The 27,946-nt window shown below is 45.3% G+C and overlaps 1 protein-coding gene across 5 annotated transcripts in view; it reads left to right on the top strand.

Moving 5' to 3' along the window:
• Window positions 1–19,905, top strand: part of ISM1 (isthmin 1) — a 72,670-nt gene extending 52,765 nt beyond the window's left edge. For 4 of the 5 annotated variants that reach the window (XM_045885392.3, XM_064572814.1, XM_064572815.1 and 1 more), the window contains exons 3-6: window positions 2,375–2,639; window positions 9,066–9,209; window positions 14,072–14,161; window positions 17,667–19,905. In XM_045885392.3, coding sequence (XP_045741348.1) covers window positions 2,375–2,639; window positions 9,066–9,209; window positions 14,072–14,161; window positions 17,667–18,184 — 1,017 coding nt within the window. In that variant the 3' untranslated portion in view covers window positions 18,185–19,905. The remainder of the gene's footprint in view (window positions 1–2,374; window positions 2,640–9,065; window positions 9,210–14,071; window positions 14,162–17,666) is intronic. The other variant, XM_054510007.2, reaches the window with a different exon arrangement.
• The last annotated feature ends 8,041 nt before the right edge of the window (window positions 19,906–27,946 follow it).

Genomic DNA, 27,946 nt, shown 5'->3' with positions numbered 1-27,946 from the left:
TAATAGCCTTACAGACGATTGTTGCGGCTCAGTTGTTCTGTCTGTAGGCAGAGGGGGACGAGACTGCAGAGGAGAAGGGTTATGTCTCCAAAGGCTCAGCATTGCCCCGTCACTGCCCGGCTTGGTTCTGCCCCGCCCAGCTTCGCACTCCTGGGACACTTGTCCTTCCAGAGTTGCGTGTGGGTCCCAGTCACTCTCCAGCGACCAGACATTCCAACAAACAGCAGTGATATAAGACATATGATTCCCTTTTTTCCCCTTTTTGAAAGATTTCTAAAAGTTCCATAATTACTTATAAATATGCAAGGGATGCTTACGAGAGTGGAAAATTGTGATTGTGCGGAATAAAGCCAGTGTTACCCATCTAGGCATCCCACACCAGAAAAAAAGATTCCCTTGGCTGGCTGCAGCCAAGGACACTCCGGGACTGATGGCCATACTCTTGACCTTGTATCTGGACCACACAAGGTCACAGCCCTGGCCCGGCCTCGGCCCGGCAACTTCCTTGGAAGGTCAAAGCAAGGAGAATTCAAATCTCCCCATGCCTAGCACACAAGGAAGGGGATGTTTGTCTCAGGGATGGGCACACCCTGGTGCAATTTGGCAGAGCATCCCAGCAACTCTATCAGATGTTGGGTTAGGGCAAAACTGGAAACGCATCTGCCCAGTACATCTTGCGCTGATTACTCAAAGCACATGTTTCTGATTCATTTGCACACAACTCATCCAGGGGGTGTTGCAAGGGCTATGTGATGGCCAAAGGAACCCAGCGAGTCTTTTATTATATTTTTTAAACAAGTTTCTCTACGTTGATTGTCTCTCAGAGCCAAGAAACTGCATTCTTCCAGCCCCGTGACTTCAAAACTAGGCTCTGTAAATTCGAGAGCAAGTTCTAACCTTGGCTTTGGAATTCTCTGTTCTGACCCTGAGGGTCGGTTGAGGAGTGTGCACACAGGGTCAGGGTATGGCATGAGTGAAAGCCACAGCTGTGGATCTTGAGGACCTTGTGCTCACACCTCTACACAAGCTGAGGCAGCCAGCCCCCACCAGCCTCTGTGGCCTTCGTGCCCCTACTTGCAGGGGACAGTACTTCTGTGACTTTTTGGAAGGCAGGGTGGCAAAGCTGTTAAGAGCATGGGCTCTGGGGCGCCTGGGTGGCTCAGCTGGTTAAGCGACTGCCTTCGGCTCAGGTCATGATCCTGGAGTCCCGGGATCGAGTCCCGCATCGGGCTCCCTGCTCGGCGAGGACCCTGCTTCTCCCTCTGACCCTCCTCCCTCTCGTGCTCTCTGTCTCTCATTCTCTCTCGCAAATAAATAAAATCTTAAAAAAAAAAAAAAAAGAGCATGGGCTCTGGGGCTCGACTATCCACATCTGCCACTGACCAGCTGCGTGACCCTTAAACAAGTTGTTAACTTCTCTGTGAAAAGCTAACCTGTTGCTGTCTAGCAACCAAAACTTCACAGCTTGAAGCGATGACCATCGGATTGCTCATGGTCCTGTGGGTTAGGAATTTGAACAGGGCTCAGCCAGTAGAGCTTGTCTCTGGTCCACATGGTATTGGCTGTGATAACCCAACGGGGCCGAAGCATCTAAGGTGGCCTCACTCACATGACTGGGGCCCTGGAGTCGGCCATTGGCTGAGGTACCTCAGTTCTCCACCAGGTGGCCTCTCTCTCCACGTGGTCTCTATGTGTAAGGCTTCCTTACCCTAGTGGTAGGAACATTCTGAGAGAATGAGAATGGAAGCTGCAAAACCTTGTCACAGTGTCACTCCTACCATATTCTACTGAACAAAGTAAGTCACAAGACCAGGCCAGAATGAAAGGGAGAGGAAATCACTTCTTAATGGGAGGTGTAGCACATACCTACAAGGATGGGCTGAATTGCTGGGGCCGTCTTTGCAGATGGTCAACCATAGGGGCCAATCAATAGTACCAACCGTATACGGTTGTTATGAGGATTAAATAAATTAATATATGTAGGGCATTTAGAACAGTGCCTGGTACAGACTTAGTGCTCAATAAGTGTTTGGTTTTATTGTAATTACTCTTGTGTTACCTCAGGAACACATATAGTACATGTTTACTCCTTGAATTAAAGACTTCCCCACAATGTAGTTTTCAGTAAATCAGTAACTCCAGTGATGACCTGTATCCTCCCAGCCTGAGGCCCATGTACATCAGTCCTATCTGGTCATGGGCCCATTGGGCCATCTCTGGGTGTTTTCCATCCTGCATCCCCATATAGTTTCAGCATTCCTCCATGAGGGACGCATCCATCATTTCCCTCTGCTCTCTTAGACTTTCTTCCGAGGGTACCTAGTTTGGAGGCTGTAGACTCCTCATTGACTCTGGCCTGTTCTGAATTCTTCAGGTCACCATAGAGGTGGTGGACGGTCCTGACTCTGAAGCAGATAAAGACCAGCATCCAGAGAATAAGCCCAGCTGGTCAGTCCCATCCCCCGACTGGAGGGCCTGGTGGCAGAGGTCCTTGTCCTTGACGAGGGCCAACAGCGGGGACCAAGACTATAAGTACGACAGTACCTCAGATGACAGCAACTTCCTCAACCCCCCCAGGGGGTGGGACCGTCCAGCCCCGGGCCACCGGACTTTTGAAACCAAAGAGCAGCCAGAATATGGTGAGTTTACCACCCAGCAATACAAAATTGGTGGGGAGAATAAATGAGGATGATGAGACCTAATGGACATGGAGCCAAGCAAAACCCAGTTTACAGTATGTGGTTTTGGGTCTTCTATGAGGCATACCTCATAAAGATTTTGTTCCACAGAAGCCCCAAGGAGGCACCAACAGCCACATTTTTCTGAAAAGACTATAATTTTTAAATCATACCAATTATCCTAGGAGAGAATTTTTTTTTTTAGTTAGGGGTCTTTGAGGTTCCCCCCAAGTTTTGGTTTTATTTCTAACAATGAAGAAGTTGCCAAATTAACTTCCTTGTATATTTTACTGTAAAAATTCATACTGAAAATCAGCTTAGTCCAAAGAGATGTGTCCAGCTGCTTCCTTGCTTGACATTGGCAGTGGAGCATCCCGTGGGAACCCACAGGAATGCGTGCTTCACGGGTTGTCAAAGGAAGGCTTCCCCACCAATAAATATCAAGATGCCAAGTTGGGACTTCCAGTTCCCCATGTTTTTAGAGTAGGAGAGGGGAAGTAACATGCACCTTACAAATTCAGTGACTTAAATAATAAAAATCCCTTTTCACTTCAGTTGGTGTGGGAGACAGAGTGGGGGAAACTGGGCTCCACTCCGTCATTCAGGGATCCAGGCTCCTTCCCTCTTAGAGCTCTGCCAGCTGCCAGGGCCTGAGTTACGCACCGGATGCTCTGCATTTGGTTAGCAGCCAAGGAGACAGACAGGCAGAGCCTGGAAAAGGCACACATGCTCTTAACCACCTCAGGCTGGAGATGGTACACATCACATCTGCTCAGACTCTGTTGGCAACACGTGGTCACATGGCCCCATCTAGATGCAAAGAAAGCTGGGAAACACATCCTGGGTATGTGAGAAGAGAAAGAGACCCGGCAAGGCTTCGTGGGGAATCGGGCAGCCTGCCTTGTGTTATAAGAATATCTGAGGTCATACACATGCCTCCATCATGACGGTGTTCTTGTGGTTCCTAAGCAGCCTTAGGAAAAAATGTTATATGATGGGAATGACTTGTCTCACACCATTGTACTCTCACCCTTACCTCCATTTCTCAGTGGAAAGACCAGCTGTCATTTCTGTCGCTAATAACCATGCTAAGCAACTTCCAAAACAGGAAGACCTTTTTTTAAGAGCATGCCTTGTGACTGGCACCGTGCTAGGCTCTGGGAATCCAAAAGTTAGAAAGACACAGGCCTTCCATAAAGAGGATCTCACCTGTCTGTGGACAAGGGAGAAAAGTTGAGTGATAGAGGAAAACAGTGCCATGGTAGAGATACACATCAGATGCTAGGGGAGCAGAAAGAGAACTCCCATACTCCTTCTAGCCAGAAGGCTTGTAAAACCTCCCCTTTCCCAGAAGTCCAGTTTATCTATTTTCCAAGAGAAAGTCACCAACATTTATATAGCACTTCCCATGCACTACTGCCTCTTCATGGCATCTCACATATATTAGCTTATTTAGTCAGCTCTCTCAGGCAGGTACCCCATTTTACAGATGGGAAAACTGAAGCCTAGAGAAGTGAAGCAACTTGACCTCAAGGGTCAAGACCTAAGATTCATCTCAGGCAATCTGAGCCCCGAGTTTGTTCTCTTAACCACTTTGTTATTCTGCCTCTCTGGGGAACAAAAAATAACATATCCCTTCAGACAGTAGAGTGGTTTCTAGACATGCATGCTTAACTTGGGAGACAGAAATGGGAGGGAAAGCAAGAGAAACCCAGAGGATCCCTGGGTGCCAGTCTGACATGTCACAGGTTTCTGGCTTAACCTGTTTGCCTAGCACACAGGGGACATTGTTTTGAAGAATGGAGCTCAGACCCTCCCTATCAGAATCCCCCGATTGAGTGTTTAAAGTTACCAATCCTGGCCCCAGCTCCTTCCCTCTATACCAATGGCCTTCAAGGTGTGAACCCCAAATCAACTGCATCAGCATGGTCTGAGGTTGTGACAGAAATGCAAATTTTCAGGCCCCAACCCCAGGCCTATTGAATCAGACACTCTGGGCTGGTCTCCAAAATCTGTGTTTGAACAAGCCCTCAAGGGGGCTCTGGTGCACTGAGCACCACTATTCCAGAGTGACAGTCCTCAGCCTTGGTTGCTCCTTATACTCACCTAAGCAGTTGTTTAAAGTCCCAATGCCCAGGCTTCTCTTCTCTTAGACTACGTTATAAAACACCTAGACCTATTTGGTGGAAGTTGGTGGAAGTTAGTTAGACCTAGTTGGTGATTGTGGGAACATGATGGGACCATGAGTTGGCTCCACTCTGGACTGTATTTGAGGTGCTATATTTGAAATGCCTTCTGTAGAGATACTTAAGGTATCGTCAAGGACAAAGAAAGAGTCCAAACAAATATTTTTCTGTCAAATAGTTGTATACCATTCCCAAAATTGTTCTGAATAACCCGCATAATGAAACCAGATGGGTATTGCTTACAATAACCTGGGTTTGGGACTCCGTTCTTTACAATTCTCTGCCTGGTCATAGGCCTATTTTAATAGAGTTCACAGTGAGTTTTGTCAAGGCTTAAGTGGATGTCTTAAAAAAGAGAGGCCAGTGTGGGCCAGAATTATAGCTGCAGGGGTACCGGGATATAGAACAGCATACGGCAGGCACAGAGAGACCTCACATCTCATCCCAGCTCTGCCAGGTTTGAGCTGTGTGACGTTAGGCAAGATCCTTAACCTCTCTGAGCCTCAGTTTCCTTATCCATAAAAGGTGGATGTTTTCACCTACCCACAGGATTATTACAGGAGTTTAATCAGTATGTTTAGACAGAGAAGCTGGTTAAAGCAGGCCCTCAAAAATTGGTAGCCACTCTCATCTAAGATTAGTGGTGGAGGCTTGCCCATGACCAAGTCAAGACCCAAATCACTCCAGTTGCCCAGACACTGTCACTGACCCACAGAAATCTAGTGCCCTGAAACTGCTTAATCACTACTTTAAAATTTCAAATGACATGCTTGAAACCCAGCTCTCAGCCCAGTACACTGCAGATTGTTTTCTTCCCTCACTGAACTCTTTGATGTCACAGGGACTGGTTTTTACTGTCATTGTTGTCATCTTAGCAATTACTGCTGTTCACATTCATTTTCTGCTCTCAGCGATGCTCCCTGGCAGGTGAGCAAATGAGAACAGGCTTGTTTTATTAAAGCAGAATGGAACACTGCCCTCAAAGCCTTCTGTCCTTCACACACATTGAACAAATAGAGATTCCCCAAGAGCAGGGTCTTTCCTGGGACATTCATCTTGAGACAATCTGCTACGGAGCCTTCAGGATGGTGAGCTGACATACATGCTTAGCCCTTCATCACTAGCCTAATAGAAATGATTAGCCACGTGGCAACGGATCTATTCTGTGCCCGACTTTGGGGGACCACGTTTTAAGTTTGGAAAATAAAGGGCTTTGTGAGCATTTAAAATAAAAACATGAAGAAAGCCACTTACTGGGATAATGAACCCTTCATTGTTCCAGAGTCCACTAGCCATCTAGAAAGCATATTTTAGGGAGAATTTTATGGTATATTTGTAACAGTTAACTTTTGCTGCTTAAGGAACCACCCCCAAAATTTAGTAGCTTCAAAGAACATATTCTCTCTTAAGAATCTGCAGTTTGCCTGGACTGTTCTTCAGCTCTGGGCTGGCTTGGCTGGGGCTGGATTGTGTAGGATGGTTTCCCTCAGCAGTGGGGCCCCAGCTGGACAGGTGGCTGGCTGGGGTCTTTCTCCAGCTGTCCCTCACCCTCAAGGTGGCCAGCTCAGGCTCTTCACATAGTGTTGGAAGAGTTCTCTACAGCAAGAGGGCAAACCCTAATGCACGAACACTTTTCTTCCAGGCTTTGTTTGCATTATATTTTCCTGTTGGCCATAGCAAGTCACATAGCCCAGGCTGGGGGTCAGCAGGAGAGGAAAGTAACCAAAGGGTTGATATGGGGAGAGGAATTATGGAAGTCATTTTTCACATAATCTGACACAGTATTAACGTGTAGTAATTTAGATCCAAGAAACCAAGACCAGAAATTACCTTGTGCAAAGATTCTGATATAAGCCTCATAGCAGGTTTAATGCTTAAGTCTCAAAGTTCAAGGATATTTCCCAAAATTATCTCTCCATATTACTGCAACAGGAAGGAAATGTTGCAAGAGATTTCTAGAAGGCTGCAGTCCCATTGCTTCTGCTGAGCCAAGCAGGAACACCACTTGGCATCATTGGTTACGTACCCACCATGTAGATACAGGAACTTTACTATGTGATTTAATAAACTTTTTCTAACTGGCCCACCACCCCCTTGATGAGTCTAATGACAGTACAGTCTTTATTTGTGACTTTTTGTTGCTGTTGTTCCCTTCAACAAAGCTGGTCTTGGTGGTATGTGTAGGATGTGGTTGAGTGTGTTCATGTGTGCCTATTACCCACTGCACCTGAATGCTCCCCCTGATGAGAGTGTGATGTCATGATGGTTCCAGGCATATCTCTGATGTTCTTGGGGACATTACCAAGAGATACCAGACCCCAGAGGTCTTGGAGGAAGCAGCAGCTGCCCCTACCAAGGTGGTTTCTCCCTCCGGAAGCAGCTTGCCTCCCCAATTCTATGTGTTGATGCCTAGTAAGAGATGGGAGAGATGAAGAGGCTCACACTGGGGAAACAGGCCCAACTCCTTCACATGAGACAGTAGTTTCAAACATCTGGCTTGGCTGTGTTGCTGGAAAACCATTTCTTTAGAAGAAGATCAAAATACAAAAAGATTCCTTTTGGGGAAGGAGGAGAAGTGGATGGGGACCCTGTGGGCAAACTCTCTGCTCTGGGTTAGGGATGAGAATACAACCATGAACAACCCCCCACCCCCAACTCCATTTAATGGGCTGAGGAGACTCGGCGGCCCTGTGTTTGCCTGAGGAGTGTTCAGAGTGAGCACCATGTAAACAACAGCCTGGGAGTCTGGCAAAGAGCCCACACTGCAGGTAGAAACATGTGTGGACTACATTCTTGCCAGGTCTACATAATAATGATCACCGTGACCTGTTAGGAACCGAAAGGACCCCTTCCCAGCAAAGCACATGCCTATAGCGCCAAGCTTGGCACTGGCAGAGGCCCCAAGGCTGTAGGAAGATCTGGAGGAACCAGGAGAAATTATTACAGAGGAGAGATGCTGCAGAGGGAGTCATGCTGTGGAGATCAAGGGCTCAGCACTAGGACCCCAGCTTTCCTTTCTGTTACCCTTATGACCTTGGGTAAGTCCCCCCACAATCACTCTAGGACTTAGTTTCTTTACTTTTAAAAGGAGAAACTTATTCTTGATAATATACCGACCTTCCTCACACCCCTCACATGCCCAGGCGCCCCAGTTTGGTCTACTTCTTTTTTCCATACCTTTTCTTGGCTTCTAATATACTGTGTAACTTACTCATTTTGTGTTGATTAATTATTGCCTGACTCTTACTACGAAAATATTAGTTCCACCAGGACAAAAATCTTTGACAGTTTTATTTAATGATATTTCCCATATACCTAGAATTATGCCTGGCATACAAAGGGGCTCAATAAATATTCATTGGATAGATATTAAGTGATGACCTCGAAGGATCATTTCTAGCTTTACCATGATGTAGCGGTTATCTGCTGCTGTATAACAAACCATCCCAAAACTCAGTGGCTTAAAACAACAGCAGTTTATTATCTCTTGATTCCGTGGCTCAGGAGTTCAGGCAGGGCCCCACGAGGCAGTTGCCATGCTCGCCATGGCATCTGCTCTATTTAGCTGTCCACTGGGAGGGGCTAGAAGGTTCAACAAGGCTTCACTCACCTGTGTAGTATCTTAAGGCCCCTCATGTGCCTCCTCTCTTCCATGTGGTGGCCCATGATTTACAGGTTTAGCCTCAGCTTCTTTCAGAGTGACTGGATTGCCCAGAGCGAAAGTCGGAAGCTGCCAGGCTCCTAGGGTGGAAGTCAGCTCAGATTTTAGGGAAGGGGAAATAAACTCTCTCTCTCTCTCTCACTTGCTCACTCTCGCTCTTGCTCTCTCGATGAATGTATGTATGGGGAGGGAAGGAAGTGATGGTGGTCATCTTTGGAAACTACCTACCATAGTATTGCATGATCCCATACTCTACAAATGCATGCATTCTCATGAAGGTCTTACTGGGCACCTCCTAGGGGTCAGGCCCTGGCCACGTGCTGACCACCACAGTGCTCAAAACCTCAGACAGAGTCCCTGCTCTCATGAAGCTAATCCCTAAAATGAACTCTGGAGCCACAAGCCTTTTGACTCCAGCTGGCATCTGGTCCCCTCTAACGGTGAGAACGATGGGAGAAGACAACTGGCAGGCTACTTGACAAGGGGGATTTGGGGACTCTTCGGGCGAGGCTGGTGACCGTATCCCTGGCTCCCTTCCAGATTCCACAGATGGTGAGGGCGACTGGAGTCTCTGGTCTGTCTGCAGTGTCACCTGTGGGAATGGCAACCAGAAACGCACCAGGTCTTGTGGCTACGCATGTACTGCAACAGAATCTAGGACGTGTGACCGTCCAAACTGCCCAGGTGGGTTTATGCAGGGGAGTGGCCAAGTTCAAGGGGAAATTTTTCATTTATATTTAGACCTTTGAGAAAATGACTTTTTAAAGGACAACCATTTCCCTAATAAGAATTCTGACCAGACTGAAACAAGAGATGGGTAATGAGCTGAATGGATGGAAACATGGGTTTTCTGAGTCTTATGCACAATTGCAAAGGCCATGACGTAGAAGACAATGCTGCAGTGTACTTGTTTAATTTAAAGGAGGGACTCTGGTTAAGTTGGGCCTTTGATGTGGGATTTGTTGTGCCTTGAAGAGACACATGCAGAGAGACATTCATGGTCTGATAAGGAAGCCAGGATGAAAGACTTCACAGACGCGTACAGGAAAACCATGCTGGTAGCCCTGTCGGTGAGGCGGGAGAGTTGCTAAAGGCTCCGTGGGAGGAAACAGGAAACTTGGCAGTTAATTATTACTTTTTTTTAAAGATTTATTTATTTACTTGAGAGAGAGAGAGAAAGTAAATGGGGGGAGGGGCAGAGGGAAACACAGAATCCTGAAGCAGACTCCCTGCTGGACTCAATCCTAGGACCCTGAGACCCTGACCTGAGCTGAAATCAAGAGTCAACCGCTCAGGGTGGCTCAGATGGTTAAGCGTCTGCCTTCAGCTCGGGTCATGATCCCAGGGTCCTGGGATGGAGCCCCACATCGAGCCCCACATTGGGCTCCTGACTCAGTGGGGAGTCTGCTTCTTCCTCTCCCTCTGCCTCTCCCACTGCTCATGCTCTCTCTCTGTATCTCTGTGTCTCAAATGAATAAATAAAATCTTAAAAAAAAAAAAAAGAGTCAACCGCTTAACGGACTGAGCCACCCAGGCGCCCCCAGTTAATTATTACTTTAAACTGCATTGCCTACTCTGGGCAAATGCATTAAAATCCAGAGATTCAAAAGCAAAAATAAATAAATAAATAAATAATATTTAAAAAAAATAAACTGCATTGTCAGTGTTTTAAAAACTAAACTAATTGTAAACTTGGTGAGAGGCCATATTGGGGGTAAAAAAATAATTGTGTTTGTCTGTAGCAGTTGGGTATCAAAGTGTGGCCTGTTTTTATACAGCATACACATTTTTAAAGGGTCAAGAAGAAGGAAAAGGAAGAGGAAAAGAAAGAAGAGGAGGAAAAAGAGGAGGGGAAAGGAGGGAAGAAATATGCAACCAAGACCACATGTGACTCACAAAGCCTAAAATATTTACTCTCTGGCCCTTTACAAAACAATTTACCAACTCCTGGTCTGTAGTTTTGCATTTTACATGTGTTCCAGTTGCCAGGTAGAATACCAGCTTAAAATAAGATCTCGGGTTCTTCCAAGAAACGGCACATTCTGAGTGGCTTCATCTGAAAGATATTTCAGAGAAAGTTTGATCCCCACATGCCCAAACTTCCTTTTTCTTTTTTTTAAAATTTAAATTCAATAAGCCAACATATAGTACATTATTAGTTTCTGACATAGCATTCAATGATTCATCAGTTGCATATCACACCCAGTGCTCATCACATCATGTGCCCTCCTTAATGCCCATCACCCAGTTACCCCAACCCCCCACCCACCTCCCCTCCAGCAGCCCTCAGTTTGTTTCCTAGAGTTAAGAGTCTCTCATGGTTTGTCTCCCTCTCTGATTTCTTCCCATTCAGTTATCCCTCCCTTCCCCTGTGGTCCTCCATGCTATTCCTTATATTACACATATGAGTGAAACCATATGATAATTGTCTTTCTCTGATGGACTTATTTCACTTAACATAATACCCTCCAGTTCCATGCACATTGGTGTAAATGGTAGGTATTCACCCTTTCTGATGGCTGAATAATATTACATTGTATATATGAACCACATCTTCTTTATCCATTCATCTGTTGAAGGACATCTCGGCTCCTTCCACAGTTTGGCTATTGTGGACATTGCTGCTATGAACATTGGGGTTCATGTGCCCCTTCTTTTCACTACATCTGTATCTTTGGGGTAAATACCCAGTAGTGCAATTGCTGGGTCGTAGGGTAGCTCTATTTTTAATGTCTTGAGGAGCCTCCATACTGTTTTCCAGAGTGGCTGTACCAGCTTTCATTCACACCAACAGTGTAAAAGGGTTTGCCTTTCTCTACATCCTTGCCAACATTTGTTGTTTCCTATCTTATTAATTTTAGCCATTCTAACTGGTATCTCATTGTGGTTTGATTTGTATTTCCCTGATGCCAAGTGATATGGAGCATTTTTTCATGTGTCTGTTAGCCATTTGTATGTCTTCTTTGGAGAAATGTCTATTCATGTCTTCCACCCATTTCTTGACTGGATTATTTGTTTTTTGGGTGTGAGGTTGATACAGACTTCCTTTTTCTTTTCTTTCTTTATTTATTTTTGGGGGGGCGGAGAGAGAGTGCAAGTGAGTGGAGGGGCAGAGGGAGAGGGCGAGAATCTCAAGCCAGCTCCACACTCAATGCAGAGCCTGATGCAAGGCTCAATCTCACAACCCTCAGATCACGACCTGAGCCAAAATCAGGAGTCCGGCCATAACCGACTGAGCCACCCAGGCGCCCCCAGACTTCCTCTTTCTATTCCTAGAACTCAGTTGTCAGACCATAAGGCTGAGATTTGAAACAAAAAAGAAGTGGAAGTGGGCACCTGGGTGGCTCAGTCGGTTGAGTAACTGCCTTCGGCTCAGGTCATGATCCTGGAGTCCCAGGATTGAGTCCCACATCGGGCTCCCTGCTCAGTGGGGAATCTGCTTCTCCCTCTGACCCTCCTCCTCTCATGCTCTCTCTCTCTCTCAAATAAATAAATAAAATCTTTAAAAAAAGAAGAAGAAGCAGAAGAGCAAATGGGTTTCTGAGGGGAGAGAGGAAAGATCAGATTGGGCATGTGTATGTTAGCAAAGAGCATATGTAGAAAATGGGGCTGAAATTTAACAAGTGGCTGTTCTGGTCTATGTCAGGCATGTGGGTGGATTTCAGAAAGTGGAGCAACCATCAAGATGCTTTTCCTGATCTTTCTCATGCTCATCATAATGAAGCTGAGTTGGAAGTCTGATGTGATGGGATTTAGATAGGTGGAAATAAACCCATAAATAATAAGTAGAGAAGGAGGAAGAGGAGGAAGACAACAAAGGAGGAAGAGAAAGACTATGAAGATGAAGAAGAAAAAAAAGATGATAATGAAGATCATGGAGAATAGGATTTTTTGAGGACTTAAGTATCAAGCAAATTTCTAAGGTCTTCATGTGCCTTATTTCATTTTCCCTGCAATTGCCTCATGAAGTGGGTGTTTATTATTGCCCCCACTCGACAGCTGTGGAAACAGGCATGGGGTTAACTTGCATGAGTCACACAAGCAGCAAGAGATCAATCTTGAATCTGAATTCAGGCAGTCTGATTCCAGAGTCCATGGTTTTAACAATTAATCTATTCCACTGCCACCAGGAGGAAGGATATGGGGCTCAGCCACCCGTGGATATAGATAGCATTTAGTTTTGGGGCTCAGGGGCTTGCCTATTGTTTTCTTGTCCCAAGCTGGTACCCGGATCCAAGTCTACCACCCGGTGACCACCATTTTGAATGTTTCCTTCTTGTTTTCTCTCACCACCTAGAGCAATGTTCCCAGTAGCCCTGCTTATACATTTTCTTCTCTTCTGACCCTGCCCTTCTTCCATCCTTTCTGCCTCTCTGTTCCTGGGCCATCTGTCCAGTGTTTCAGGGTTCCTTTGGAACATGAAGGATTTTTTTTCTTACAGGATCTCTTTCTTTATTTGGTTTGTTGATTCTCAGCCTTACTGGGAAGAATCATGGAGCAGGCAATAACCACCCCCACCCCACCCCACCCCCGCCTGGCAGTGATTACACTGTAAAAGCTTGTCCCCTAGGTCAACCCTACAAATAAGTTCAAGGGGCCTCACATAAAGCCAGAGAGAGCCCCTTAAAGGAAATCAAGTCATGCCTCGCAGGCAGCCAAGGTTCTCCACCAGCATAGACTACCATGTTCCACCACCCTGGCCTCCTCAGATGCCTCAGCTAGCACAGCAATCCTGTTTGTAAGGGAAGCCTGGATGGGAGTGGTAGCTTGAGGGAGGGAGAGGGGAACCAGGAAGTAGGAAACAAACTGGATTCAGCCACTTAGAGCAAGTAATGACAAGCCCAGCTTACTCTCTTTGAAGCATCATGGGCAGTGCTAGACGTCCTAGAATGTGAGGTATCTGCTCTTTAGCTATGGACTGCTATATCCTCAAAATGAGCTAGAAAATACTCCTGGGGAAATTATCAGCTAACACTCACCACTTACTGCTGTAAGTGCTTTCTTTACACATAATTCATTGATTGCATTTAACTCTATGAGGTGGGGCATTTGTATCTCCTCATTTTACAGATGTGAAAGCTGAGGCACATGAAGGTTAAGTGGCTTGCCCGAGGTTACAGGCTAGGAATGATTTGAACCCAGTCAGTCGGTCCTGAAAACTGGTATTGACCACTAGACAAAATATTAACCACTGCCTCTAATCCAGTTTGTCACCCTGACACCACCAGACAGACAGTCTTGTAGACAGATACGTGTCCCCTCCTGCCCCAAACCCTATTCCGGGGCCTAGTGAATGAGTTCCTTAAGACTCATTCAGGCACATTTGGATCTGATTTCATGCTGCAAATGGTATCTGGGGGTTTAATATATTTTATGCTCTACTACCTGCTTTTTACTGTTTCTCCACTGGCAAGTTCCTACCCAAGAGTAGTAATGAATACAAAAAAGGCTTTGTTCAGGTGTATTTGTTTCTTGTTTTGCTGGGGAGGTGGGGGGGTCACTTTTTCCATATAACTAGGGAAAAATGAGCTCCTGTCTGTTTTTAGGAATTGAAGACACCTTCAGGACAGCTGCCACCGAAGTGAGTCTCCTGGCCGGAAGCGAGGAGTTTAATGCCACCAAACTGTTTGAAGTTGGTAAGGAGATTTTTTTTCCCCCTTTTTTTCTAATCCAAATATTGATTTACTATTTTGGAGATTCCTTTGCCTTTGCAGTGCCATCCGGTCCTAGGATCCATTTAAGTGTTTCATTTTCCTCTTATGGGGTCTAGTTCTCCCAGCGTATTTCTTGCTCACTGAATATACTCCAAGCAAGAGAGAGCCGTCCCGTGCCTCCTGCAGCAGGCTGAGCAGAGCAGAGAGGCCTCTGTGTCCGCCTTGCTTACTATCCAGCTTCCATGGCAAGAAGTGGGACAGGGCCGCTCTCTCCTCAGCATGGATTCAGTCTCCAGTGGGGCCTCAGGCCACATGGAATCTCTTCTGACAGCCCTCACTGAGTGTCCCCAAGAAGTCAGGCAATGCTGGTCTCAGTTCTGTAGCAAAAGGAGGGAAAAGGAGCTCTCTCAGTATTGTGACTGCCTCCCTCTACCGCATACATTTTTTGTAAACCTTTGGCATACCCTGCTACTTGTCTGCTCAAAAGTGCTAGACCAAACACAATCCACATGAACCAAGCCAAATTGCAAGTGACTACTCAGGTGCAAGGGAAAAGCTTCCTTTTTAAAAATAGCTTCATGTGCTTCAGGATGCAATTCTTTATTAAAGAAAGGTGAGACTCCTTCTGTCACATGTCTGTGTGCCACCCAAAACTTCTTCAACCTCGGCCAAACAGGAGTCAGTTTGGACATCCTGTGTGACCCAGGGCTTCAACCTCAGTCCTTCATATGCACAAACTACCTTTGGCAGGAACTTTCTGCAAACACAATGCATTTGACTACCCCACCCCTGTCACCCCAAAAGAAATTAGAGACTAAATGTGGGAAATTTACATAAAAATGGTAGAGCAACAAAGGTTGTCTCTTGGGGGCAGAGAGCTTCTCGGGTCTTTCCATATTGCACACCTTGCAACAGGTAGCTGCTTGCTTTTTTGAAGAGGATAGGTCCAGTAGCACAAAGCCACACCTGAGGTGGGACTAAAGACACACAGAGATGAGCAAGGATGGGTGCCAATCAGGTTCTGGGCAGGAACAAACATGACACACTGGAATCAGGTAATTGAGGAGCATTTGATGAGGGTCTGTTGGCAAAGTTGTGATGAGCAGGGTAGAATGGATACCAAGAAGGGCTGGACAGAACAGTGGGGAGCCCTTACCACCCCTTGGCCTGAAGGGCCCCTACCTGTCAGCACTTGGGGCTCTCAGAAGGATGTAGCCAACCTGCAACAATGAGGGAGGAACCACAGGAACAAATACTTTGACCTCACTCTCCTCTCTGCCCCTGGTCTCTGGCCAGGTCCTCCCTTTGGCTCAACCCAAAGAGAAGTCAGGGCTCAAGGGGCCCATTGATAGAGTCCACATAGGACAACCTTCCAGGGCAAGGGAAAACATGGAATGAGGATAGAGAAGGACAAACAGAAGAAGCCTAGCCGAGATGGGACACAGCTTGATCTGCACAGGGTCACTTGTCAACCTAGTAGTGCCTCAGTTATCTGATCTGCAAAATGGTAAAAGGTAATAGGGCCCCCTTGTAGAGCTATTATAGAATTAAATGAGTTAATACTGGCAGAGCATTTAGAACGTGCCCATCATACTGAACACCTACCAAGTTTGATAGATAAAAATGAGTCAGTGTATGTTCTGTAGGTACATGAATTATGATGACCTTCCACACTGGAAGGAAAATAACCAAGCCATTTTCTAGGGCCTTACTGAATATTGTCTCTGAAGACCTGTCTGATGGAGGAGACCCTCCCTGGCTTTGCAGAAACACATTTCCCAGGAGGGAGCCTGCAGTCTCTCCCTACTGTTCAGTCCGGGGCTCACAGGGCTGGAATCTTAGAACTCAGGCCCCAGTGGAGCCTTAGCACAGCCCCGCCGGCAGCACCCTGGAACCTGTGTGGAGGGCTCCCTACGTTCCTGCAGTTTAATCCTCATCACACTGTAGGAGACAGGCGTTCTTTTCATCCCCAGTTTAGAGATGAGGATACTGAAACCCCGGGAGGGAGACTATACCTGCACAAGGGCATGAGCTACTAATTCCATCGAGCTGGAATTCGATCCCAGGGAGCCGAACACAAGATCCCACACTCTTCTTCTTAGGCCAGGCCTTTCTGAGCTCCTGAGAGATGCCCCATCTCTCTCTTCCTCATTCCACTGAAGAGAAAGAAGCCTGAGCCCTCCTCCAAACTGCCCCCAACCCTGCCCCCATCCTGGCCACTTGATTCCTTCTTCGGGCACCACCAGCCTCCCAGGCACCTGGGTCAGAGCTGGGGAGTCACTCCTGATGTCTCTCCTCCTTCCCCTCAAGCCCACCCAGGCCCGGTGGCCCTAACTCTCTGAGCACGCTTGATCCCTCTTGTTCTCTTCCTTCCCACCTGGACTCTTGCAGCTGATACCAGCACTGAATATATCTTCTTCCTGTACAGCTCAGCCAATAGCTCACTGTCCTTAATAACCTTCAGTGGTTCCCTAGTGTCCTCTGAACAAGTCTAAACTGCACTGAAGAGCCCCAAAATCTGACACCCACAGCCTTCCTTCCCCATAAACTCTGTCCCGGTGACACCGAATGTTTTCCACACCCCCAGACAACCCCAGCAGATTTTTTTCTGCTCAACCTTGGTTTGTACAAGTGGCCTGTTCCTGGGGGCAGGACCAGCACAAACATATCTTGTTTTTTCAAATAAAACCAGGAATCCACATTAATAAACTGGAACCACCTAAGTCTTAAATTATTTCAACAATTAATTAATTAGCAATGAATTCAGCATTTTTTAATATTGTAAGGTCCAAATACAACAACCTCTAGGGGCAGGTTCTGGCTGGAAGCCTAGAGGTCAGTGGCCTCTGGCCTAAATGTTAAGTTCCCTAAAAGCAAGGGCTACCAGCCCCTTCCTCTTTGAGGCATCTTATCATATGGATTTGCTTACAGGGATTGTCACCCTCCAGTGCCTGTGGTTAAGAGATTAGGCCACCAGCTCTAGCTTAAACCTGTCGGTGAGTGGCACAAATAAAACTTAGTCCTACCAGTTTGCCTTTGAGGCACTTTCTACCTTGTCACCAGATACTTAAAGAGGAGATTCAAAATTGCCCTGTATTATTGTTCATTTTGTTATAGGCCCCCTATCCTCCCTTTTTTTCCAGATGCCTACTAAAATTCAGGGATAATAATATCATATATTTTCAAGAAACAAGACCGATGAAGCAACTGTAATGGTTAAATCTAGGTGATTGCTGACAGGTAGTCACTGCTGATGTATCATCTCTCTACTTTTCTGTGTCTGAACATTTTTCATAGTATAAAGTGGGGAGGAGGTTGCCTTGTAAATAAAGTTCCCAAGTTCAAGGGGGGTGAGCATGACCAAACCGAGGGCTGGTGGTTCCAGGGGACAGCAGGGGTTGTCCCTGGGAGGAGAGGAGTTGACTTCAGTGTTAACCTGCCCCCGGTGTTGCATGTGGTGAGCGGGCTTCTCTGTGGTCTTTCTCAGACACGGACAGCTGCGAGCGATGGATGAGCTGCAAAAGTGAGTTCTTAAAGAAGTACATGCACAAGGTGATCAATGACCTGCCCAGCTGCCCGTGCTCCTACCCCACCGAGGTGGCCTACAGCACCGCGGACATCTTTGATCGCATTAAGCGCAAGGACTTCCGCTGGAAGGACGCCAGTGGGCCCAAGGAGAAGCTGGAGATCTACAAGCCCACGGCCCGGTACTGCATTCGCTCCATGCTGTCCCTGGAGAGCACCACGCTGGCCGCCCAGCACTGTTGCTATGGCGACAACATGCAGCTCATCACCAGGGGCAAAGGGGCGGGGACGCCCAACCTCATCAGCACCGAGTTCTCAGCGGAGCTCCACTACAAGGTGGACGTCCTGCCCTGGATTATCTGCAAGGGCGACTGGAGCAGATACAACGAGGCCCGGCCTCCCAACAATGGACAGAAATGCACGGAGAGCCCCTCGGACGAAGATTACATCAAGCAGTTCCAAGAGGCCAGGGAGTACTAAGGAGATGTCACCTCCGGTATTTTGACACAAACGCACTGCGCTGATCTGCCGCCGGGGCAGAGTTCGTCTTATCCGCATCCATGGATATTTGTATATACCACGCGGGTATTTTCCATAAATTACACTAGAGGTGCGCACAAGGCCCGGGTGACTGCCGTCTGAAGCCACCTTGCCATCCAAAATGCCCGCAGAGCTCCTTGGAATCCCTCTGAGGGGTGATGTCAGCAGGAGGATGAGGACAAAGGAGCCAGAAGAAGAACCTGGAAGCCATAGTGGGTGGGATTCGATTTATACCCAGATCCTGCGCTTCCAGGAGAAGCAAAGAGGGAAAGACTGAGTTGTAAACGTTATAAGCAGTTTTTATATATAACTTATTTAATATGAATGTGACTTAAGCATAATCTTTTCGCTGGAGTTGTGAAACTGTTTAATCACTTCTGTGAGAGTTCAGACAGGGGCTTAAGGAGGTGGAAGAGAAAGGGAATTTTGGAATAACTTTTTTAAAACTAAATAACTCAATGGAAGTGTATCAAAAACAAGAAAACGCCCACCTTAAACCAAATGTTCTTTAGTCATGACGCACCTTGCTGGCGTCTCGGCTTCCAACATGCCCTTGCCTAAGATTGGATAGGGGGTGGGGGGCACAGGGGTATTTTAGGGGCAAATCTGAGGACTGGTTTTAAATAGGCTTTAAAATAAAAGGCCAATATTAGCATAATGCTATAATTCTACTAAAAGGCTTCAGAGTGGCAGAAGTTCTGCTCATGTCTTAGTGGGAGGTTCAGAAGCCTGCGGGAAGGTCGGACATAAAAACAGGTAGTAGCACTTTTCCAAAAGAAAAAATAAAAGCAAAATAGATGGGAAAAGAACATGGACCTCATTTCATCTATTTTATTCTAATACCATCGTAACAATGTTTTTCTCCACCAATATATTACCAGTAAATACATATAAAAAGAGTAGGGGGACTCAAGTCTTGAAAATCCTATTTTTTTTTTTTTATGTTTTAAGAAAGGGGGAAAAAACTACATTATTTTTGTAAAGTATTTATTGAGTCATTGAGTCTTGTGCATCAAGCATTGTAATATGACCTGGTTATGTAGTGTGGAACTTAAGACAAAGAGTTTGTTCTTATGCAGTCTTTCCTTGCAAAACTCCAGGAAAAGAGAATATATCATAAAATCATGATCAAATGTGTTACCTGCAATAAATGTGTAACCTGCAAATATTTATGATGCAAATACCATAAAGAGTAGGCCCAGGGCATCAAGGCAGGAGAAAGGAAGGTTCAAACCAGGTGGGAATAAAAGGCTCATTGATTGATGTGATGGTGGGTGGTATATCTCATGGCATCTTTGGCACCAAGAATGTCAAGCCAGTCCCCAGGAGGCTGAACTCATTGACACACAGATAAGTTTTTGCCCACTCAGAGCTAAGAAAGAGCTAAGAAAAGCAGGCCAGAACAAAGGCTTGAGAGTCCAGGTGAGGGGCACCTGGGTGGCTCAGTTGGTTAAGCATCCAACTCTTAATTTCGGCTCAGGTCATGATCTCAGGGTCGTGAGATCGAGCTCTGTGTCAGGCTCCATGCTAGGTTTGGAGCCTGCTTAAGGTTCTCTCTCTCCCTCTACCCCTACCCCTCCCCTACCTCCCCCCATCCCTTTCCAAAAAAAGACCATCCAGGTGAGCAGGACAAAATTCTGCAATGACAGAAGTAAGTAGAACTACTCATTATGCAGATTATTCATTTTCCAGATGAGAAAACCAAAACCCAGGAAAAAAACATATATCACATTGGACCCATCTTTCATTTCCTGGCCCAATGCTCTTTCTACTATATCAAATTATTGGTGTCCTGGTGGTGTCTTTGGTATTCTTGATCCCACCCCTAAGTTCCCCTAATAAAATATGTTCTTTTGGAAAAGGTTTTATCAATCATATACACTTTAGAATGAATTACCCATGTATTTCCCTTCTCAGAATATTTATATTTAAAAGCTATTTCTATTATGACATGAGAAGCTTTATTGACATCTGAAGGAATTTTAAACAACTGAACTGATAGGGAGAGAATCAATATATCTATATATCAGGGAAGCAGATTTGGTTTCTAATAATAAGAAAACCATTTTTTGCAAAGAAATTTGGTTGCAGGGCGCCTGGGTGGCTCAGTCTTTAAGTGTCTGCCTTTGGCTCAGGTCATGATCCCAGGGTTCTGGGATCGAACCCTGCATTGGGCTCCCTGCTCAATGGGAAGCCTGCTTCTCCCTCTCCCACTCCCCCTGCTTGTGTTCCCTCTCACTGTGTCTCTCTGTCAAATAAATAAATAAAATCTTAAAAAAAAAAAAAAAAAGAAAGTTGGTTGCAATGGATTGCATTGCCTTTGAGGTGGTGAGTTCCCTGTTGGGACAGGTATTCAAGCAGAGACTGGAGATGAAACACATGAGGAGCTCAACTGAGTGATGAGAGAAAAAAATGTACAACAGTAACACCCTCTAATAAATGTTTTCTTTAAGGGTAAGTGCAAAGTACTATGGGAAAACAGGCAGGAATCAGGGAAGTACCTGTTGGGGCTAATGGAGGAGTGGTATTTCATAAAGCAGAGAAGAGGGAGGGGGAAGTGGACATACTTGGAGTTAGAAAAAAGTAAGAATAAAAACAAGGAACAAGGAATGAAATTGGTGTTTTCTGAAGGCCAGTATATTTAGAGTGATGAGCAGAGGAACAAGAGTAGTAAGTTTTGGAGCTATATCTAAGATGTCTTTATTAAGGATTTAGCATGGAAGATTAAAAGGAACAGAGGTCTTTCCTACTAAAGTGAGAATGACTGATATGAACAATATTTTCAACAGGCTCTTTGCCTTTTCATACCAGACCTTGCTGACCTAGTAAAATGAGAGTTGGAAGATGAGGTGAATTGGGGGCAGGGGAGGGCCCCTGGGCTCTTTGCCTACTGAATACATCCCTGGTCTCCTATACATCATCAGGTTAGTGCCATACCTCTGGAAATTTGCTGAACTATGGTCTGCCTCTATCAGGATAAGCTAGTTTTCAGTCCCAAAGCCAATGAGTGATACTCAGAAAGCCAGAACCCCTCTACTCGGGTATCTGATAAGACAAGGCAATCTTATCTTATTTTCAGCATAGGACCTCAAGCCAGCTCCAGGGTAACCCCAAGTAATTCCTTCCTTGCAAGTGGATCATGAACTCAAGGGCCAACTTCACCTGCAGCAGAGTAGGCTGCCTGCACCCTCACCCACAGTCCCTAAATATGACCCCTCAGCAAGTGCTCTACAAAGACCTCTCATCAGATTTTTTGCTCCTTCAATTCTCCCTGGAAAAAGAGCCCCTTTTCTAATAATCCACTGGGCCTCTTGGGTGCCCCATGTGAGCGAGTCAAGAGGGGCAAACAGAGATGCCCAAGGCCCTCTAGTGGCCACACATGGGAAAGTTGAGGAAGAGGACTGGGACACGGGGCTTTCTCCTTGGCCCCAGTAAAATCATCCACCATGATTATAGTCTCCGGAGTGTTTGGAAGAGCTGGTTGAAGCCAGTTCTTTCTAATCACCAAGCCAACATTCATAACCTTAATCCTTGTTCTACTCCCTTCCTCACATTCCCTTCCTTCTCCCTTCCGACACTCACAGGATCAGTTTGGGTTTTGTTTGTTTTTCTCTCACTCACTCTGCCTTTACTCAGATTGTTCAAATCTGCCAAATGTCCCTGCATCAACCCTTACAGTGTCTCATATTGGGCACAGAGGATCTGGCTTTATTTCTACATATTCTGCTCAGCTTGGTCGTTCTTGATCCTATAGCTGAGCTCTGGCTCTGGTTGGGTCAGTAACCGAGCTCAACATTTCTAGAAGAACAGAGTCTGGCCTGTTTTCCCTCCCACAGGCAAGTCCCATGCTGTCGTCGGTTGGGTGGGCCTCTGGGGCAGGTGTCGTGTCCCTTACTTTTCCACACCCTGAGCTCATAGCACTGCACTGGGCAGACGTCAGGCAATGTGCAGAGAGGACTTAAGAATTTGAAGGTTGACTCAAATGACCTGTATTCCAGTCCCGGCTCCCACACCTGCCGGCAGGGTTCCACTGGACAAGTTAATCAGCCTCTGTGCATTTCCGTTTCCTCATACAGTTGTTATGAGAACAAACTAAGATAAGAGCCACGAAGTTCCTGGGGCCTGTCAGATACCATGTGCCATGAAGCTTAGACGTTGGGATTTAGTCATTTGGCAACTATATATTGAACATCTCCTAGTTGCCAGGCATTGTTCCAGCTACCAGAGATACAACAGTATGTAAATTCGAGTCTTTCTGTTGGAGGGCAGGCAGCCGAAAAATAAATAAGTACATAATCTGAGATAATGATAGGTGATATAAAGAAAAATAAATTATTTGATCACACACGTATGTTGCATTATTTATGGCAATACTAGTTGCTGTAATAGATAATCCTCAAAATCACAGTGGCTTAACTCAGTAAAAAGCTAGGGTCTGTTTCTGGTCAAGTGACTCTCTTCTAAGTGATGACCCAGGGGTCCAGGCTCCTTCCATATTGTGGCTCAGCTATCTTCAAGTTGTGACTCTCTAGGATGTCCTGGGGGTCATCTCTATTCCAGCCTGCTTGAAGAGTAAAGAGCGGGCAGGACAAGCATAAAGGTTTATGTAGGTCAAGCAGAGAAGTACTGTACATCATTTCCTCTCCATCTCCACAGCTCTGTTCCATGCCACACTCTTCTGCGAGGACGATTGGGAAATAGAGTTTAGTTGGGGCGTTGGGGGTGCAGGAAGCCGAGATTGGCAATGTGAGCACTCAGCCTGTGTCTGCCACAGCGGTAAACCACCAATTACCTGGTTACACAAGGCAGGAATGAAAGTCAGCAGAAGGATCTCTGGATGGGCCCAAAGTAGGTGACCAAAGAAGAGAAGTCCTTCCCAGCCCCTCACCATCTTCCACATTGCATTATAGTGCTAAACTGGACCTCAGTTTCCCATCTATCAATTGGATAAGACCACCTGTTCTACCTACTTGCTGGCACATCCCCCTTGGCACTTACCACACTTCCTACACATCTATGTCCACCAGCCTTTCAGGTGGAAGTCCACCAGCCCAACTCTCAACTGATCAAGCCTTTGCCTGATCTCTTTCTCTGGGCAGTGGGGCCCCTTGGCTTGCACAAGGAACAGAGTAAAGTGCCAGGGTGTTAACAGTGCCCCCCCGCCCAGGAGCACTTAACAGCTGACCTAGAGGAACTATGTGGATGAATACCCCAGCCTCCTCACCCTTAAGTGGAGCAATTCTGAAGCATATTTTATACTATTCTCAGAGCTCCCAGTCTGACTGAGCTCCCTTCACCCACAGTGGTAACTTCCTTGCTAACACGCCATTTATTGGCTTCCTTCCCATCCCCACGTTTCTTCCCCCACCCCCCTCTGTTGCTTGCCGGAATCATTTCTCCAGTGTGCTATCTGCTCAGATCATTCTCTCTAGATTCTCTTTTGGGGGAGTCCCAAACCAAGACATACTTTATGCTTTAATACTTACTGAGTGCCATTCAAATATAAGCTTACTATTATTATCATCATGCTCATGTGGAGAGGAGGTTTTACTGTTGGTGATATCTCTACCAAAAAAGAAAATTCAATCTCATTCTGACAAGAGATTGGGGCTCTACTAGATTTTTGAGCTTTTACAAAACAAATAATAAGCCCCCAGTTTTTATGATTAGATCCAACAGACAGAAAATGACTCTGCCAGATCCCTCTAAAAATTGGTGAAACCGTCTCCTAACTTTCGAATTCATCTCCTTGCTGACTACAAATCAGCCCTGCTCCACAGACCACACTTTGAGTAGCACTGTTCTAATCAACTGAGCAACAGTGATCAATACCCCCATGAGCAGGGATTCTGGCCTGCCATACAAAATCATGAAAAACTTCACAGGAAATTATGTGTGGGGAGGGAAGATGACGGGGTTCTCCCTTTGTCATCCACTTACAATTTCCAATGGAAAAATATGTGGGTTGTCACCATTATGCCTGCACTATTTCAGACTAATTAAAGGCTTGCCGTGGTAATTACTGGGTGGGTATCCACAGGAACATACATCCATGTGTACAGATCCTGAATACAGTAGTATAAATTAAGACAGAAAGCTTACAGCCTGGTGCTTTTCTGAAGCTTAGTATTGGTTTACCATATGGGATTAGAAGAAGAGGGGCACTTTCTGGGATCAGAAGGTAAGACTTCTTAGGAAATAAGTTTATGGGACTAGCAACTCTTTGTTGAACCAGAAGAAAAAAGCTTAGAGACAGTTGCGGTTTTTTGTTTTGTTTTGTTTTTTGTTTTTTGTTTTTTATTTTTTTTCTATCTCCATCTCCATGTAGAAGTTTGGAAAGCCAACATACAAAGATCAGTGCTTTGCCTGGAATGGTAAAAAGAACATCATCCTCAACCATTTTAGTGGCAGGGCAAGTGGTAGAGGGACTGGATTGAGACACAGCTGCAAAAGCAAAGCTGGGGAAGAACTTTGTGACTGCTAATTTTCTATCTGTTTTGGGAGTAATAAATATACCCTTACAGATATTCATGATTGCCCTCAAAATAAAAAATAATAATAATAATAAAATAAAATAAAGACAACTTTTAAATGGCACAGAAAAGCCTTTCATTCCTGAGGCATGTAATTCATGGATGATTTTCAAAATGTCATGTTTGAATTGGGAAAGTAACATTTCTTGAATCAACCGGCCAGTTTCTTCAAAAACATGACTCAAAGGATATAAAAATTTCAAGCCTGACTTCTAAAAAAGAAAAAAGGAATTTTTTCTATGCAGCCAAGTTTATTTTTCACAAAGGTCATGGCTGCATGTTAGGTTCTAAATGAAGTACACCTTTAATTCCTTAGAGAAATGGAGCATTAGCAGATCTCAACAAGCACCGGTTCGAAATTTCACACCAGTAGACGTGCGGTTTCGCTTTATCCAGCTCTGTCCTCCTGTACTCCCTTCTACACCCAGCCTGGATTTGGTTTTGTTTATCTTTGGAGAGCTTAGCAAATGGACAAGGAGGCAGGAGAAGGCAAAGAGGAAAGCCAGGATTTCCCAGAACAAAATCCTCTTTGGAGCTTCTAAAGTAACTCATTGCCCCCGGTTGTCGGTATGACTAAGGTGAGGTATTTACACAGGGGAAGACCGGGGAGACCCAGACCACTGATGCAGTCCTGTCCCCAAGGAGCCTTCAAATCCCCCCTTAGGGACCAGCCCTGAGCAGGAAGAGATTTCCAGAGGCCTCATGCCTCAGAGCCACGTGATGAAGATTCTTCCAGTCAAAAGAGAGTGGGATGCTCTGTGCTGATTGCTCTGGAGGGAAGGCCTTTCTTCAAGAATGTTTTCGGGTCTTCACCTGGGGACTGACTCTACTGAGTGGAGGCCAAGGCCGCCTTCCCCAGGTCTGGAGAAAGCCTTCCATGGAGCGACTCTTGAACACTCTGTCCTGCTCTTACAGGAGAAATTAAGGAGAATTATAAGGAGAAAAAAAAGGAGGAAAGCAGGGATCCCATTCTAGGAAGATAAAGCCTGGTTCATGCCAATCACCATCAGCAAATATACAAAACCAAACCTTGAGATAAAAGCAAACTCACTCTCTGTTTCCTCTTCTTCAAGATTTCTACCCTGTGCCATTCCAACCGCCTTCCCCACTGCTCCTCATTTATTCCTTCTGCCACCCAACCGGCCATCTCATAGCCAGCCGCCATTCTTTGGGGCCAACCCTTTTTTTTTAATACTCTTCAAAAAATAAATAAATAAATAAAAATATCCTTTGAACATTGGACTGATGTATAACATACAATCGGAAAAATGTACACGTGTCATAAACGTGTGGCTCAGTGAATTTTCACAAAGCTAACACACTCGTGACCAGAGTCAAGAAAGAGAATAGAAGGTTCCTGAGGGAGCTCCCTGGGATGAAATGTTCTACGTCTCGGTTAGGGTCGTGGCTACACAACTGTCTGCATTTGTCAAAACTCACTGAATCGGGCCCTTATCGAAAAAAATTGAATTTTATCATATGTCAATGTTACCTCAACATCAAATAACTAAAACATCCCCATCACTCCTGCGCCACCTTCTAGTTAGTACCCACTTCCCACCAAAAGTAATAGGTGTCGTGACCCGATATTGGTTTTGCTTGATTTCGAACATTGGTGGAATCCTACAGCATGTGCTCCCTGAGGTCTCGCATCTTTTGTTCAACATTGTGTTGTGAGAGTCTTCCATATTGCTGGTTGTAGTTATCGGTCATTCATTCTCATCACTATCTAGGTTGCATGTCTCTACCTTTTCTACATTTGGGTGGTTGCCAATTTGGAGCTTTTATAAACAGCACTGCTGTGAATGGTCCAGGGTGCATCTTTTCATGCTTGTCTGCACACTTTTGTATTGGGAGTGTAATTAACAGGTCCTAGGGTGTGCACAGCTTTAGCAGATACTGCCCAAGGGTTTTCCAAAGTAGTTATATTGGTTGACATTCTATCCAGGAGTGGTTGAAGGTTCTGGTTCTTTGATCAATCTTGGTTCTACCCCTACACTAAACATTCTTTGATATTCTTATCCTTTAGATTTAAGTCAACGTATGTGCACCAAGCACTTACTGTGTGCTTGTCACGATTCACCATGCTGGATACTGGAGACACAAATAGGAACAGACAGGAATCCTGTCATAAGTGAATGGTTCAGTGGTGTGACCAATTCAGACAACTGTACTACAATGTGATAGGTGCCATGGACCAGATGAGGATGTGATTAATCACAGCAGTTGTAATTAATAAGTCAGAGTTGCCACATTTTATTTAGGAAAAAAAAGTCTGATAATACCAAGTGTTGGCAAGATAGTGCAAAAACAGAAATTCTTATTGCCACTGCTTATTGGGATATAAATTGGGGGATAACTTGACTATACCTAGTATAGTGGATGCTATAAAGTGGATATAGCAGAAGTCACCAATTTCACTCCTGAGGGCTTTCTTTATATTGTTAAAAATTGGAAACAACTTGTCTACCAACAGAGGAATGGACACATAAAACATGTATTAATAAGATAGAATATCATCCAGCCGTTAAATATATGATCTAAAGCCATACATACTGTTGCAGATGTGTCATAAACATATAATATGTAAAAAAGTAAATCTGAAATGGATATATAAAGTATTTCACTATTTCAATAATTTAAAAACTCGCAAAACAATGTTATATTATGTCTGGCACTGACATAGGCAATAGTACTAAATTATGCATGGGAAGGCTAACCACCAACTTCAAGGTAACAGTTACTTCTGGAGATGGATGACAGTGAGCGGGTGGAAAAAGTGGAAAACACTAGAGGTAATATGTTATTTCTTTTTTTAAAAAGGAAACCTAAAATATATTGCAAGATATTTAATACTGGTTAAATCTGAGCATTGGGTAATGAACAATTGTTACATGATTTTCTGTATATGTGATATATTTTAAAGTAAGTACTAAAAATACACGAAACTGAAAAGAAAAAATAAATGATGTAGTGAGGTTGGATGGCATCCTACAGGGTCATGAGTCTGATGCCCCTTGGTACATATGAGCCCACACACAGAGGATGATGTGCAAGCCGCCATTGGCTGTTGATGGTAATGGTGAAGTTGGGACATCTGTATTCACCAACTCCCAGGCAGTGAAGCCACTCCCAACTAGTGGCCGCCTTGGTTCTTCCAAGAGAAGCA

The sequence above is a fragment of the Mirounga angustirostris genome, unplaced genomic scaffold, assembly GCF_029215605.1.
Source record: "Mirounga angustirostris isolate CCGP_5_RB_7025 unplaced genomic scaffold, mMirAng1.0.hap1 SCAF_10, whole genome shotgun sequence".
Classification (NCBI taxonomy): domain Eukaryota; kingdom Metazoa; phylum Chordata; class Mammalia; order Carnivora; family Phocidae; genus Mirounga; species Mirounga angustirostris.
The sequence above is the reverse complement of the archived record's forward strand: the minus strand, read 5'-3'. Positions and strand labels throughout refer to the sequence as shown.